Source organism: Antechinus flavipes, chromosome 1 (assembly GCF_016432865.1).
Source record: "Antechinus flavipes isolate AdamAnt ecotype Samford, QLD, Australia chromosome 1, AdamAnt_v2, whole genome shotgun sequence".
Lineage (NCBI taxonomy): Eukaryota > Metazoa > Chordata > Mammalia > Dasyuromorphia > Dasyuridae > Antechinus > Antechinus flavipes.
In genome coordinates this window covers 657,849,296-657,865,981 of record NC_067398.1, presented here as the reverse complement: position 1 = coordinate 657,865,981, position 16,686 = coordinate 657,849,296, and the positions used below count along the sequence as shown (strand labels likewise).

At 38.4% G+C, this 16,686-nt stretch overlaps 1 protein-coding gene across 1 annotated transcript; it reads left to right on the top strand.

Moving 5' to 3' along the window:
- Window positions 1-6,013: 6,013 nt before the first annotated feature.
- CD70 (CD70 molecule) lies at window positions 6,014-6,656 on the top strand. The gene is made up of 2 exons (XM_051975388.1): window positions 6,014-6,026; window positions 6,094-6,656. The coding sequence occupies exons 1-2, from the start codon at window positions 6,014-6,016 to the stop codon at window positions 6,510-6,512; spliced, it is 432 nt and encodes a 143-aa protein (XP_051831348.1). The 3' UTR covers window positions 6,513-6,656.
- Window positions 6,657-16,686: the final 10,030 nt, after the last annotated feature.

The following is a 16,686-nucleotide window of genomic DNA, read 5'->3' as shown; positions in this document are numbered from 1 at the left end:
TTCTGAATCCAATTCTCCCTGTGCAACAAGAGAATTGTTCAGTTCTGCAAACATATATTGTATCTAGGATATACTGCAACATATTTAACATATATAGAACTGCTTGCCATCTAGGGGAGGGGGTGGAGGGAGAGAGGGGAAAAAATCGGAACAGAAGCGAGTGCAAGGGATAATGTTGTAAAAAAATTACCCTGGTATGGGTTCTGTCAACAAAAAGTTATTATAAAATAAAATAAAATAAATTATTGAATCACAATCCTTTCTTTCCCCATTCTCTCTGCTTCTCCTATTTGATTTTGAAACTCCTTTTTGAATTCTTCCAGAAAATTTTTTTGGGGGGTTGAGATCAATTCACATTTTTTTTTTTTGATTTAGTATGCAACTATTTTGACATAATTGTCTTCTGGGTTTGTGTTTTATTCTTGCCTGTCACCATAGTAACTTTCATGATCAGGTTTTTATTGCTATTGTTTGATCATTTTTCCAACCTATTTCTTGACTTTTAATTGTATACTAAATTTTGGTTCTGTTCCCAGCATGGAGGGGATACTGGCTTAAATTTCAGGCTTTCTATGCTGCTATTTTCAGAGATAGTTCTAGGAATTTGTAAGTTTTTAGTTTTCTCAAAGTGGTATATTCTGAGAAGAGATGTGTTTACAGCTCTCCTGGCTGTATTCTATGGTCTATGGTCTGTGGTCTATGAGTGGTCACAAGAATACCTTTGTACACTACAACTTTGATCAGGGTTCTTGCTCTTGGTAGTGCTCCTCCTCACCCTAGAATTGTGACTCACAACAACATATAGGTAATGCAACAGAATCCTGCATCTAGTATCATCAAAGAGTCCCCTGTAATCTCTTTTAGTCAGGTGTCTGACCACTTTACTTTCTGTAGTGTAAGAGCTCCAGAGCCATTACTGCTGATTCAGTTGCTCCCAAGGTTGCTGCTAGCTTGTCAGAGCACTGCCTGCACTGGCCCATGCTCCACTCTCACACCAAGAAGACAGACCTTTCTTGCTGATTTTATAAATTGTCTTGGACTGGAAAATAGTTTCATCTCATTTTTTCATTGGCTTTACTGTTCCAAAATTCACTTAGAGGTATTATTTTAAAGTTGCTTGGAGGGGAATTTGGGAAAGCTTGGGTGAATCCCTGCCTTTATACTGCCAACCTCAAGATGATAATGTTAATTTTGAATATATTAAACTTAAGCTATTTATGGGACATCTAATTTAAGATATCAAGATGTTTATTCAAGATAGGAGTGAGGTTAGAATTAGAAAAGAGATAAGAGAATCATTAACATAGAGATGATAATTAAATCTATGAGTAATGAAGAGATCAATAAGGAAAATACTATAGAAGGGAAAAAGAACAGGGTCCAAGACAGAGTTCTGGGGGCCCCCTTACCATTAACAGGAGATCTGGATAAAGATATGGCAAAGGAAATTCAGAAGGACTGGTCAACTAAGTCAGAAGAGAGCTGAGATAGAATAGTTTCACAGAAACTTAAAGAGAAGAGAGCATAAAGGAAAAAATGGTGGTCAACAGTGTTATAGGCTGTAGAAAAGTCATGAAGGATAAAGATCAAGAAAAGGCTATTAGATTTGGAAGTTTAGAGATTTTTGGTAACTTTGAAGACGACAATTTCAGTTGAATGGTCAGATTTTAAGCCAGACTATAGAGAATTAAGAAAATAATGAGAGGAAAGGAAGTAGAAGCATTGATTACAGATATCCTTAAAGAGTTTAGACACTAAAGGGAGAAATATGGGCTTATAATTACCAAGGATGGATGAATTAAGTGTTGTTTTTTGAAGATAGGGAAGACTTGGGCACATTTGTTGCAATAGAGAAGAATTCAGTAGATAAAGAAAGACTGAAATTTTGGATCTATGATTCTAGATGGGAGATAGAGGGAAAGATAGAGAGAGAGAGAGGGAGAAAGGGGAGGGAGAGGAAGAGGAAAATTGAGGGAAGAAGAAGAAAGAGAGGATAAGAAAGGAGAGAGACAAAGAGAGAGGGGGGAAGGGAGAAAGAAGGAGGAGAGAGGAAGAGAGAGAAGGAAAGAAAAAGAAAAGAAAGAAAAGAAAGAGAAACAGAGATACAGAGAGAGAGAAAGAGAAAGAGAGAGAGATAGATAGATATAGAGAGATAGACAGAGAAAGGGGAGGGCAAGCAGTGGCAGCAGAGAGAGGAAGAGAGAGAAGGAAAGAAAAAGAAAGAAAAGAAAGAGAAACACAGAGAGAAAGCTACAGAGAGAGAGACAGAGACAGACAGAGAGAGACAGAGAGAGACAGAGAGAGAGACAGAGAGGGGAGGGCATTGAGCAGTGGAATCAGTAACAAGTATGCGAAGAGACAAAGAGAAAGAGATTCCTTCCAGCTCTGATATTGTTTTTACAATTCTGAAGTTCAAAGAAAGATGGTTTTCTGAAACGGGCTGTGTTTTGATCTCTTTTAAGGAGTGAGATGTGGAGGTTTAGTGGTGGCAAGTGGCAGGGAGCAGGATGAGGGGAAGACAAAGAAGATATACCTGGTTCTTTTCTCTTCAGTTCTGGGATCTCAAAGGGAGAGATGGGATGCAATAGAGAACTAATTGTTTGAACTGGAACTAGCTTCCTGTCTATGATGATGGCTTCCTTTGTGGCTGTTGATTACTGAACTTCCCAAGGGCACATTACTAAACTATAAGGCCCTCCAGGGTTAAGAATGGGAACTAGGACTAATTTTGCACCAGTGATCAGGGGTCTGTCCCTCTTTTAGGCACTCCACCCATATTCTTGCTTCTGGAGAGTGAGGATTCTTTTGAGAGAACAGGTTCCTGGGTAGTGATGTCCAGTGGGGGAGGGGGACATAGCAGGTCACTGGGGAAGGGCACTTGGATTGAGAAGAGCCTTGTCAAGAGTAGGAGGTAACTCCTGAGTTGGGCAGGGACATTGCCACAAGCACAAGGGTTCCTGGTTTGGCCCTGGAAAATTTTCTCTTCCTCCCCTGTACAAAAAGTCCCAGGCCATTTCACATGTGAAAAGAGAGCACAGAAGGAGGAGACAGGGGAGGGGAAAGGTTTTGGAGACTTTGACCTCTGGATTTCCTCCTGTTGTCCTCAGCCTGCCTAGACAGTCACTTACACAGTCTTGGTCCTCCCTCCCTCCCTCCCTCTTTTGCTTCCTCCCTCCTCTGTCTGTCCTGTTTTCTTTCTCTCCGTATTCTTTCTTCCCCTTTTCTCCCTTTCCTTTCCTCTCTCTTTGCACCTTGCTCTCCATCTGCCTACAAGGATCACATTTCTCTTCAGTGCATTTGTCCCCTTGCTTCCCTGTCCCCATTAGGAGAGAAGAACCATGGCTCCTGGGGAAGGCAGGAAGAAGTTAAGGATCTACTTTCGATGTTCTTTCGTTGGCTTTGTCACTGGGCTGTTTGCTGGTTTCCTGGTGTCCTTTCTGATTTGCTATTTTTTCTACAGACCCCTCAACAAAGTCCACTGTGAGGTAAGTGAGTGCCCTCTAAGCCTTCCTGAGTTCCAGATCTCAGGTTGGCGGGGGTTATAGAGAAAAGGGAAGGAAGAGACATGGGATCGAGGTAGAGGTCCTGACAAGGAGGAGGGGAGACAGAGAAGATACAGAGGGAGAGCCAGAGGGAATAGTGAAAGGAGAGATGATGGAGATGGAGGAGAGATATGGGGGGACGGAGAAAGTGAAAGGTAGAGACATGGGATATCTGAGGTCAAGGAGAGAAATGGGGAAACAGAGAGAGAATGACAGAGATGAGAGAGGAGGCACTCTAGAGTCTGTGTGTGTGTGTGTGTGTGTGTGTGTGTGTTAGGATTGGAGGATTATTTGTGGGGTCACTCAGGTTATATGCTCAGATTCTTTTAGACTCCAAGGTCAGTCAGGGGGATCCCAAGACGGAGTGGTTGGAGGTAGGCTGGTCAAGGCTCCAGGGTGAGAATGATTTCAGTGGGTCTTCCCCAGGTAATGACTCAGATGACAACAGGAGAGCTTCACAGAGTAATCAAAGGGGGTTACCAGAAATTCTTTGATCTGGAAGAGGCCTTGTCAGTCACATCAGTCAGTCGGTCAGCACATCAGGATCCTTATCTCTGGCAGGGTCTCCTGACTTTGCTCTTCAATCTTCTCTTCATGGTTTATTTATCCTCTTCCCATTGTAGGAAGCTAAGAATTTCTCCCAAAAGTCTTTTATGACTCCTTACTGAAGTGACAGAACATTTTTAAAATTCAAATCCCAGGGGAGAGAGGAAATGTCAAGCAGAGGCTGGGGTCAGGGTCAGGAGAGAAGAGAAACTCTGTGTGTGTGTGTGTGTGTGTGTGTGTGTGTGTGTGTGTGTGTGACAGAGAGAGAGAAAGAAAGAGAGAGAGAAAGAGAGAGAGGGAGGAAGAGAAGGAGAGAGAGAAAAAGAGAGGGAGAAGAGAAAGGGAAGGAGAGAGGGAGAGAGAGAAAGGGAGAGAGAAAAAGAGAAGGAAAGGGAGAGGGAGAGGAAAAGGGAGAGGGAAGGAAGGAATGGCAGAAAAAATAAGCAGATATAGCCGAACCTAGATTGAAACTGAGGCCTTCAGGGAAAACACTTTATGAGCTTCTTTGACTGTGAAGTGCCTGGAAGAGCATCAGAGCTGATTTTATTCTGTTCTGTGTTGTCCTCCTCTCTCAGCCAGGGAACAACGGGGAAAAACAAGGAGAAAGTAACAAAGCAATTCACACAGCCCATCTCCTGCTCAACCACACAGGTAATAATGAGTGATGTGTCTTTCTGTCCTCTCTGTATGTCTGTCTCTTTGTGTACATCTATAGGTTTGTCTATGCGTAGATATATATGTGTATATGTGCTTGTGTTATGATGAATAAGAAATTCTGAGAGACAGAGTTTTGGGGTAATTAATAACCAATTTATTAGTTAGGATAGCTAACAATCAATAAATTGAAGATTAGTGGTTTCTCTTGGTAACCAAAGATGCCCAATGGAGATCCCAAGACTGTTAAATGAGGCATCTAAAAGGGGATTTCCTTGACAAGTGAAAATCAACCCTGATTGGTGGACATTTAATGAAGATGTTGTCTAAAACTTTTCAGCTCTTCTTGCTGAAAATGTGGCTTGATTGTGATACTTAGCCACTTCCAGAAATCTGGACAGGGGAATTTATCTCTATCCAGACTACTCTGGTTGGTTTTCTCCTTCTTTAGCTGGGTCATTATACCAATGGATGGTTACAAGGTTAGACTCCTTTCCCCAGAGTATGGACTTACCAAGAACTGGATTCTGTTTGTACTCTCAATAGAATTTAGGTCTCATAGGGTTCGATCCTATCCAAAGTTAAAAAAGCATGTTCCTTGCAGGCTAAGAGTAATTTTATCAATCAGTCACATATTTATCAGCCAATCTTTAGTAAGAATTAGACTTTATGAAGAGATTATAAAAAGAAAAGCATGAAACATATATATATATATATATTTTTTTTTTTTTTGCGGAGGCAATTAGGGTTAAGTGACTTGCCCAGGGTCACACAGCTAGGAAGTATTAAGTGTCTGAGATCAGATTTGAACTCAGGTCCTCCTGACTTCAGGGCTGCTACTCTAACATATATATTTTTATTTTTTAAAATTATTTAAAAAATTTAATAGCTTTTTATTTACAAATTATATGCATGGATAATTTTACTGCATTGACAATTGCCAAACCTTTTGTTCCAATTTTTCCTCTCCTTCCCCTCCACCCCTTCCCCTAGATGGCAGGATGACCAATACATAACATATATATTTTTAAAACATGTTTAACATATATTGGATTATTGGCCCCCCAGGGGAAGGGGTGGGGGGAAGGAAGGAAAATTTGGAACAAAAGGTTTTGCAAGGGTCAATGTTGAAAAATTATCCATGCATATGTTTTGAAAAGAAAAAGCTTTAATAAAAAAAGCATGAATCCCAATTTAATAATTAGTTATAAACATGATAGTATAATAATATTTTCTCTGTGGTGTAGGGAAGGTCAGGAAGTTCCCCTGCCATGAAACTTAAGAGTAGTGATAAATAGATGAATGGGACTTCCTGTGGCTATGAGTCCCTCTCTTTCTTTCTCTCTCCTAGGTTCCCGTCAGGACAACACTTTGAAGTGGCAAGGCGATCCATCCCTGGGTCGCTCCTTTATCTATGGCCTTACTTTGGTCCAGGGTTCCTTGCAAATCCAGCACAGTGGTATTTATAGCATCTATGTTCAGGTGACTCTGGCCAAATGTATTCAGGCTAGAGCCCAGAACCCTGAGCTTAAAGAGATCAAGGCTTCAACCTTGACCATTGGCAACCTTTCTGCCCAGGGCCGCCATTCAAGTCTCCTGCGAAGACACTTCCAGGGCAGATGCTCGTTGAGTGCCAGCTTCCAGGTGAACCTCAACTACCAGGACACCCTCTATGTCAACCTCACATATCCCCTAGTGCCTTCACCCAATGCTGATGAGACTTTCTTTGGAGCCTCTAGGTTATATCCACCTCCTCCCCCAGAATACTGATGGTCCTGGACTTTCAGGGTGCTGTAACCCAGCCAGGTGAATTCCCTGACAATTGATGCTGAGTGGTACCTGGCTTTACTTCACCTTTATTCCCTGAGTGCATCCTAAGCTATAGCCAAATAAAGCTTCATGATCTTCCCCAGACTGATCAGGAGCCTCGTGTATTTATTCAGGCTCCTCCCCTACCTGGAATAGACTTTCTTAGCTCCCACTTTCAGAATACTTCTCTTCCTTTGAGGCTCAGTTCAAAGCTTCAACTCTTTTGTAAAACCTTTCCTCCCAGTGTCATTTTTTGAATCTTTACATATCTGGTACTTGAATTTTGTGCAGAATGAGAATTTAATAAATATCAAAATGAATAGATAGATTGAAGTAAGGTATCTCCTAGAAGTTTAGACAAAACTGTTGCTTTTTTGTGGCTATGGATTCACTCTGTACCCCTGTAATAGGTGGAATTCCAGTGTGGAGAGTGATTTACCTAAGTCATTAGAATGCAAGTCTCTTGGCTCTTAGCTCTAGCCTCTTAGGCTAGGACAGAAAAAATAGGAAGTTGTAGAGTAGGAGGATGGAGAATTTGACTGGGTAGCAGATGAGGGATAGAAGTATGGAGCAGAGCAAGGAATCTTGACGTTAAAAAAGTAGTCCTTCCAAACATCTTGTCTCCTGCTCCTAGAGCAGGGGTACTTTAAAAAAAAATTTTTTTTATTTGCAAAGGATATGCATGGGTAATTTTTCCAACATTGATCCTTTCCCCTTTTTTGTTCTAAAATTTCCCCTCTTTCCCTGACTCCCTCCACTAGATGGCAGGTAGTCCAATACATGTTAAATATGTTGAAATACATGCTAGATCCAATATATGTATAGATATTTATACAGTTATCTTATTGCACAAGAAAAATCAGATCAAGAAGGAAGGAAAAGAAAAACTGAAAAAGAAAACAAAATGCAAGCAAATAACAACAGAAAGAGTGAGAATGCTATGTTGTGATCCACACTCAGTTCTCACAGTCCTCTCTTCATCACTGAACAGGAAAAACTGGTTTGAATCATGTCATTGTTGAAGAGATCCACGTTCCTCAAAATTGATCATCATAGAGTCTTGTGTTGCCATGTACAATGTTCGCCTGGTTCTGCTCATTTCACTTTGCATCAATTCATGTAGGTTTCTCCAAGCATCTCTGAAATCATCCTGTTGGTCGTTTCTTATAGAACAACAGTATTCCGTAGCATTCATATACCATAACTTCTTCAGCCATTCTCCAACAAATGGGCATTCACTCAGTTTCCAGTTTCTTGCCACTACAAAGAGGGCTGCTACAAATATTTTTGCACATGTGGGTCCCTTCCCCTCCTTTGAGATTAAACTAAGGATTCTTAATATATATATATATATTTAGTATTTTGTTTTCCTCAATTACATATAAAACCAATTTATTTTAAAATTCAAATTTAAAATTTGGAGTTCTTTTATTCTCTCCCTTCCATCCTCTCCAACTTCTTTATTGAGAAGACAAGAAATTGTATATAAGTTATATATGTGCAGTTATGCAAAACACATTTTGTTGTTAGTCATATAGAACCAAAAGAGTCCAAGAAAAAATGGAATAAAAAAGTATGTTTCAATCTGTATTCAGACTCTATCAATTTTTTCTCTGGAGATAGCATTTTTCAGCCTAAATCCTTCAGAACTGACTCAGATCATTGTTTTGCTGAAAATACCTAAATCAATCACAGTTGATTATCATACAATATTTCTTTTACTATGTACAATATCCTCCTGGCTTTACTCATGTCACTTTGCATCCATTAATGTAAATTTTTCCAGGTTTTTCTGAAAGCACTCTGTTCACCATTTTTTATAGCATACTAGTATTTCATCACAATCATGTATCACAACTTGTTTGGTCATTCCCCACTTGAGAGGCATCCCCAAAATTCCAATTCCTTGCCACCAGAAAAGAGCTGCTATAAATATTTTTGTACATAAAGATCCTTTGACTTTTTGATTTTTTAAAAAATCTCTTTTGGGATATAGAGGTAGTAATGGTATTGCAAGGTCAAAGGCTATGCATGGTTTTATAGCTCTTTGGACATAGTTCCAAATTGTACAGCAAGGATTCTTAATATTTTTTAGTGTTCTAGACCCTTTTGTCAGTCTAGTAAAGACTGACCCTTCCTCATAATAATGTTTTTTAAAGTACCCAATTAAATACATAAGATTACAAAAGAAACTGAAGGTTTATGAAAATAGAATTTTTTTCCCCATTGAAATTTTCCAACTTCTTGACATCTATCCATGGATTCCAGATTTAGAACCTCTGCCCTAGACAGAACAAGAATGATAAATCGTTTGCTCTGGGTATTCTCTGGGTTTTCCCCGAGAGGTAAGACAGAGGCTTGACAAGTCTGGGCTGGCCCCAGGGCAATCTCTCTTCCCCAATTTAAGTCCTAGATTGTGATATCTTTTGACACTTTCTGAAACTACCTGCTTTGTGGATTTGCTCCCCAACTTCTGGGTATACATTTGAACATAATGGGGGACTTACACCCTAAACATCCAGCCTTAGATGGTGACTCATATCCGCCTTTGATCACAGCATTATTTCAAACCAACACTTTGAAAAAGACTGTACCATTCTAAGTTTGGTCCTCAGCAAGTGTGAATAATTTCTGATCTAGTGTCTATAAATGCACTAATGTATTCTGGGTGTTCAGCAATATCACCATGACAAACAAGAAGCAGCTCTTGGCTAGAAGCAGAATGTGGGGGAGGGGCAGCAGCCTCTGAGAGATTATTCCTAAACTCCAGGTTCCCAGTCTGACACTGAGGAAGGGACCAGGTAACTGGTACCCTGAGATTAAGTACTTTGCTCTACTCATCCTACAATGCTTCTCTTTGGGTATCAGGTATGATTGTTCATTCTGGCTTCTGGCTTCTATTTTCCAGAAATTTCCAAATGAACAATTCCAGAAAAATGTCATCAGTGGGTGAATTTTAGGACATTATTTGTTGCTTTTATTTCTTTAACAATGAGGCAATACAACTCAATCTAAGCTATCCATAGAAGAAATGTCTGTCTCTGAATAGTTGAATCAAAAAAATAGAGAAAGAAGAGATCAATGAATTAAGCATACAATTGTGAGAGACAAACTAGGGTTAAGTTTCCATAGAACAGTTAAAATTCAATTTCTTAGAAACCTTGAGCAGACAATGAAAAATATTGAAAAGCTAAATTTTCATAGAATGTTGTTTGCTTCAAGCTAATATAAGATAATAAATATCACTGACTAATGAGATTTCAGAAAGAGAAACTGACTAGACTATAGAATTCTAATAAGGGGGGTCTAGGCTAGAAACTGGCTTAAACCAACCAGAATCAAAGAAAAGAAGAAGGCTTTTCTTTATGGCTTGCTTAATGAGGCTCATGCATAGTATCTTCTTGGCCCAGGGGGAAACATAAACATAGATCTGGGCACAATGGAGTGGGAAAGAAGGCATTCCTAGGGTATTCCTGGGATATACCAGGAACTGTTCCTCTATTAAAATTAAAAGTTAAGTGGAAGGGAGACAGGGAGGGGATTACCTTAGAAAAGCTTCCTCTGACTTATGTAACAGTGAACCTGGACGCTGGGACTCATGTCTACTTTTCATGAGAATCGAAGGTTGCATCCTTCAATCTCTCTCATTCTTTCAATAAAAAATCACAGACTTTGAAATTGGGTCTGGGGTCCTGTTTCTAACAATATGGGGGCTCATCTGGGATAAATAGGACCACCCAGGGAGGTGAAATCTGAGTGTACTGGGAAGAGCACTCCCATTGATTTTAGTGATTCTGGTATTTGAGTGTCACTTCCTTCAGGCTCCCAAAGTCCTAAAGATAGCAGCAATTGCTGCAGAGAGCTGAGCAAAGGCAATTACAAAGGATAGGGGGAGAAAACCTGCCTATAGATTAGATAACCCAATATATCACCCAGAGGAAAGACAGACTCTCTGAGGTTCCTTCTTTGCAGAAGCTCCTGCAGGCAGCTCAGCTGCTCTGGGTTTGCAGGAGCCATTTTACTAAAGTCTGTCTGGAAGCCCCTGTGGGCAGCTTTGGCTGCAGGGGACTTGCTGGGATTCTGGAATAGGTAGACCTGGTAAACATCTTTTGTTAGCTGGGTAGTTCCTTTCTTATGAAAGCCTCTTCGGGCAGCTCAGCTGCATGGAACTTATAGGAGAAACTCCTTGTGGAAGCCCTTGCAGAGCTTACAGGAGCCATTTGTAAAAGTCCCTGCAGAAGTCACTTTGGGAACTTGCCACATTCACAAAAGGGTAGGGTGGGTTTTCAGGCCTAGGAGGGGGTGGAATCCCAGGGAAGAAATTTGGAAGAATGTTCCCAGAGCTAATTGGGTATGTCAGGCTTTAAATCTGCATGTAGGGGAAGCTAGGTGGCACAGTGGATAGAGCACCAGCTCTGAAGGCAGGAGGACCTGAGTTCAAATCTGGACTGAGACACTTAACATTTCCTAGGTAAGTGTTCCTGAGCAAGTCACTTAACCCTAATTGCCTTAGCAATAAATAAATAAATAAAAATTTTTTAAAAATCTGCAAATAAAAGCTGGAAATAGGAGATTTCTGTATGCACCTATGTGAAAATATCTACTTGGTACTCTGTGTTCTGTGTTAAAAGTTAATAAATTTATGAAAGATAAGAATTCAGCCTTTGTGTTGGTGGTTTGGAGAAATATCAGGCTGAATTGCTGAAATTCATTCAGAGTAGTAATTCTTTTCAGAGTAATTCTTCAAGGTAAAATCTTTAGAAGTTTGCAACCATCTTGCTGCTCCAATGTTGGGGTTCCCAATTCTTGAATTCCTCAGTATCAGACTTGGTGTATGCTGAAGGAAGTGACTTTCTTATATCCCTTTAAATATGAGACTGCCCTGGGTTTGGGAAATGTAGGAGAGCAAAGGAATGTAGGAAGACAGATTGGAATAACTTTGGGAATGGAAGTCTGCACTTTTTGAAATAAGAACTAGTGCGTGCTATATCTGTCCTATTTCATGAAGAGGGATCTATCCCAAGCAGACAGCTTTGAAATTGTGATTCATTTGAAACCGAAAATCTGACTATGGAATGTATGAAACTGAAGTCACTTGAGATAAGTGAGTGAAATGGTCTCTGATCTTAGAAAGGTAAGTTGGGAGCTAGTTTTGGGCTTTTAAGGATTAGGATAATTTAGAGAAAGAGAATCTTTTTTTCTTTCTTTCCCTTTGCCCCAGGCTGACTGCAGCAGCTTTGGTGGAGAGGAGGAAAGAAGAGGAAACTATGTTCAGGACAGTGAAAATGATAAAAGAAAATAGTAAAGGGTAGGGAAAACATCAGATTAAAGTGAGAAAGAAATGAGACATACAATTTTAAAGAGACTTTAATCAAAGTCCACTAAAGGGATAAGTATATAGAAAGGTAAGTGAGAAAGTTTAGTAGCAATGAAAAGAACATAGATTGAAAGGGATTAGAGAGTTTGGGAACTTTTGGGAAAATGGAAAAGCAGTATACTACAACTTTAAAAATTTCTGCAAGCAAGGAACCTATAACTTTGATGTCAGAGCTCAGGCTTATGGAACTATGCCAGGAAAAATTTCAAGGTAAAAATCCATTTGAAGTGAAAAAAAAAAAAAAAAACAAAACCTGGCACTTAACCCTTTCCTGCTTTACAAAAGAGAAAAGGTTTGTGTGAATTGGGAAAATAACTAAAAAGTAATTTTTTTTGAATGGAACATCTGTGTAGATTTTAGGGAATCTCACAAACTAAAACACTGGTTAATTTTAAAATAAATTTTAAATTGGTATGTATGTTAAAATTGCAAATGTAATTGATTGTAATAGAGTCTGTTCTACCTGAATTTTAAGAATTGTCTTATTTTCTCCCAGAACTAAAAGGGAAAATTTGTTTAACGTAATAGGTGGCAGGCCTCCTGAAAACTCCGGAGCTGTAATAGCTTGGGACAAGAAAATGCTACCTTTTGAGTTTATTACTAAAGAACCCAGATTTGATTTGTTATCTAGTACTCTTAATGTTATTAGAATATACATTGAAAATCTGATAGGAGATGGAAATGTATTTAAAACTTTATTATCAGACTTAGTAACCCAGTAAATGTAATTTAAGAAATTAGGTATTTTCACCTTTGCTTATGAGATAAGAGGAAATCATAGCTAAGACCATTTGGCTAGCACTTATGAAAATTCTAAGATTGCTTATTATGTTAAAACCTACAACTGGTAATTAGTGTACATGGAATAAGAGGGATAGGTGAAGCAACATTGGGAGAAATTCAGTGCGAAAAAGGATATTTGAAAATTTCCCCACTTATTGGAGAGATGAAGGTAAGAAGAGATGTCTCAGGGTGGAGTGGTCAGATCACTTGTTATTAATGTGATAATAATGTACACTTCAAAAGGGAATGTCCAGATATAAAGAAGGGGGGAAAGGTGAAGCCCCTCTTACATTTTGAGGAAAATGAGGACTAGGGGAGCCTGGGGTTCCTTCTTTCTAGACCCCACTGGGAACCCTTAGTAAATTTGAAGGTTGGGAGTAATTGGAAGAAAAAGAAGATTAATAATTGCTGGAGTGGAGAGATGCTTACTCTGTTAATTAGTCAGGAATTACAGGAATTGTTAATGGATGAGAGTAAAAGAAAAGATTTCTATATAACTATTATGGAACTTACTCCTATATATTAAATTATAATTTAAGAACAATTAAATTAAGAATTTAAGAACAATTAAAGAATAGATATATATCCCAGAGATGGGGAATAATTTGTTAGGCAGAGATTGTATTATACAATTGATATTGAGATTAAAAGTATTGAACCATCAGTTAGTGTTTAGAATGCACCTTCTTTTGGCAGAATATGAATGGCAGAAATAGGGGAGGTTTAAAAATTTTCCACTTAATTTTCCACTTAAAATCAATCTGAAAAATCCAGAGAATGTGATGTGTGTGTTAGACAATATGCTATATCATTGGAAGGAAAAATAATATTGTAATTAATAATAAAGAGACTTGTGAAGGATGGACTATTAGAACTTTCAATGCCCCTATTTTGTCCTTTAAGAAATCAGATGGGACTTTTGGATTAATACAAGACCTTGGAGCAGTAAATAAGATTGTAACATGTTTGAGAGCACCAGAAAGGAATAACCCCTGAGATAGTGGAGAACTGTTTAACTGATAAGGAAAATGTTAAAGGAAGTGGCTTTGTAGAGAGAGGAGTGGGGGATGGATGTTTGTCCTTATCTCCACTCTATTTAAAATAGAGGCAATTTCGATAGGTTCTACAGAGAGGGAGAAAAGGCTGAAAAATATTAGAGCAATATACCTTCTCCTCATTCCTCCCCCCCCCCCCCAAAGTATATTGGCAATTACCTGATGGGAGGAGAATGTTAAATAAGGCTATAACTAAGGAAATTTTAAATGTATTGTGTTAAGGAAGCTATTGGGATGTTTAAGCAATGTGTGATGTCTTTTTAAGAAAATTTGGCTGTATAGGATATGTACAATTGCAAAACAAATACCTGAAAGGTGTGTAATATGTCTAAAGACAAATAAAAAGATACTGACGAGGTGTCCCTCTGGAGGGAGGGAACCCAGCTCCAAAATATTCGAATTTGATTTCACTGAAATGACATTAGTAGGAAAACTGAGGTATTAATTGGTTAAAGTAGACCATTTGATAGATTGGATGGAAGCTTTCCTCTGAGTTCTGCTACCTTGAGAGGGTTTAGTAGAATAACATTGGAACAAATTATGTCTAGGTATGGATTGATAGAGACTATTGATTCTGATAATGGAACGTACTTTACTTCTAAGGTTTTATAAGAAATAAGGGAGGGGGATTGCAAATTGAGTGCAACGGGCTTCATTTAGGGAAAGTGAAAGAATGAAACAGGTTCTTTTTTTTTTTTTTTTGACTTCTTTTTAAATTTTTAAACATTTTTTATTATAGCTTTTTATTTATGAGATATATGCATAGGTAATTTTTCAGCATTGACAGTTGCAGATACTTTTGTTCCAACTTTTTCCCTTCTTCCCCCCACCCCTTCTCCCAGATGGCAGGTTGACCAATACATGTTAAATATATTAAAGTATAAGTTAAATTCAATATATGTATACATGTCCAAACAGTTATTTTGCTGTATAAAAAGAGTCGGACTTTGAAATAGTGTACAATTAACCTGTGTAGGAAATCAAAAGTGCAGGTGGACAAAAATAGAGGGATTGGGAACTCTATGTAGTGGTTCATAGACATCTCCCAGAGTTCTTTCGTTGGATGTAGCTGGTTCAATTCATTACTGCTCTATTGGAGCTGATTTGGTTCATCTCATTGTTGAAGAGGGCCATGTCCATCAGAATTGATCATCATACAGTATTGTTGTTGAAGTATATAATGATCTCCTGATCCTGCTCATTTCACTCAGCATCAGTTCATGTAAGTCTCTCCAGGCCTCTCTGAAATCATCCTGCTGGTCGTTTCTTACAGAACAATAATATTCCATAATATTCATATACCACAATTTATTCAGCCATTCTCCAGTTGATGGGCTTCCACTCAGATGAAACAGGTTTTTAAGAAACAAAGTACTTAATGCTGTTAGTTACTAAATTGCCTTAGACAAAATGTTTGTCTATTGCTTTGTTAAAGAGTTAAATTTTTGTTAAAAAGTTAAATTAGAACTGACCCCAGAAGAGATCTGGGGCTTTCCCCATATGAGATGCTGTTTGGTTTATCTTATTTGGGAGGGGAAAGGGAAATGCCTCCTCTTGAAACAAAGAATATTTTTTTAAGGAATTACATGCTGGCAATATCCTCATCTCTTTTGGCCCTTAGGCAGTTTGCTGGCCCAGACAATACCTTTGGAGTTCGTAGTTTTAGGAGACTGAGTCCTTATTAAGTCCTGGAAGAAGCAGAATGGGAGGATCTTATCAGATGTTACTGATGACCCAGACTATAGTCTAAAAGCTGAGAAGAAATGGACTCATTACACCGGAATGAAAGGATTTGGGGAGGAATCTCAAGAATGGGCTATTGAGGTGGATTTGTAACCTCTAAAATTGACTTGGCACTGCAGCAATTAGGAATGTTTTGGTGGGAGGGGGGGATTAATTGTGCTTGGAGGAATTTTAACAATATTGGTGTTAGACTTGTTATTTATATTTCCAGAATGATTTATAGGAACTCCTTGATTGGAAGAAGTTGGAAGAATACTTTTTAGGTTGAAGAAATTCTGGGTGTTGATTCTGATAGGGTTCTTTAAATAGGACCCATTTCTATATTCTCTGCAGAAGTAGTGACCGGTGCTGGCCAGTGAATTTTGGTCATGGTACACCACATCCCTGAGTCTGGCCTGGATTTTCAGTAACTGATCAGAGGTAAGAGATAGTACTAGATTTTGCATTATATTTAAAAGGCATAGTTGACGCCTTGCTAAACAAACCCGAGACATGGCAAAGAGCTTATTCTACAAAACCCCAAACATAATTGGGGTGAACAGATGGGACTATCAAGCTCAGCCCTTTCTCTGAGATCCCTAGATTCCCCTTAATTTGAATATTTCTTGAAACTATCTTGTCAGCTTTGGGAAAAAAAAGCTTGTTTCAGTTTTATATTTTCCAAAGAATGAGTTTATTGATAATCTACAAGTTTGTTATATAGAAATGATTTCTAATGTTTACCTCTTATACCAGAATGAATTTAAACTCAAGTCAAAGCTGTTAAGTGCACATGTCTGTGTGCAATAAGGTCCTTAAAGGTTTCAAAATTATATAAGAATAATTTATAAAACTTTGTGGGACATTTTATTGTGGGGTATTCTATGAATTATTGAAATTAAATCTGAAATATCTTCAGTATTGTGTAGAGAAGAGGATTTTAGTGCGATCAGTTTTCTTAAGAGGGATGTAACTAAATGGGATATTTTGTATTACATCAATAAAAAAAGTCAATTTTATTCAAGTTTACTACTAATGTGGGAATAACATTTGTTGTTATGTGAGGTTTAGTAAACTTTGTTTAATTGGTTATATTGAGTCATCTTAAAACTGTTCTCATTAGAGATTCTGAGAATAATAATCTAAATCTTTGTCCCTTTGAACATGGCTAATAATTGAACATGTTTTTACTATAGAC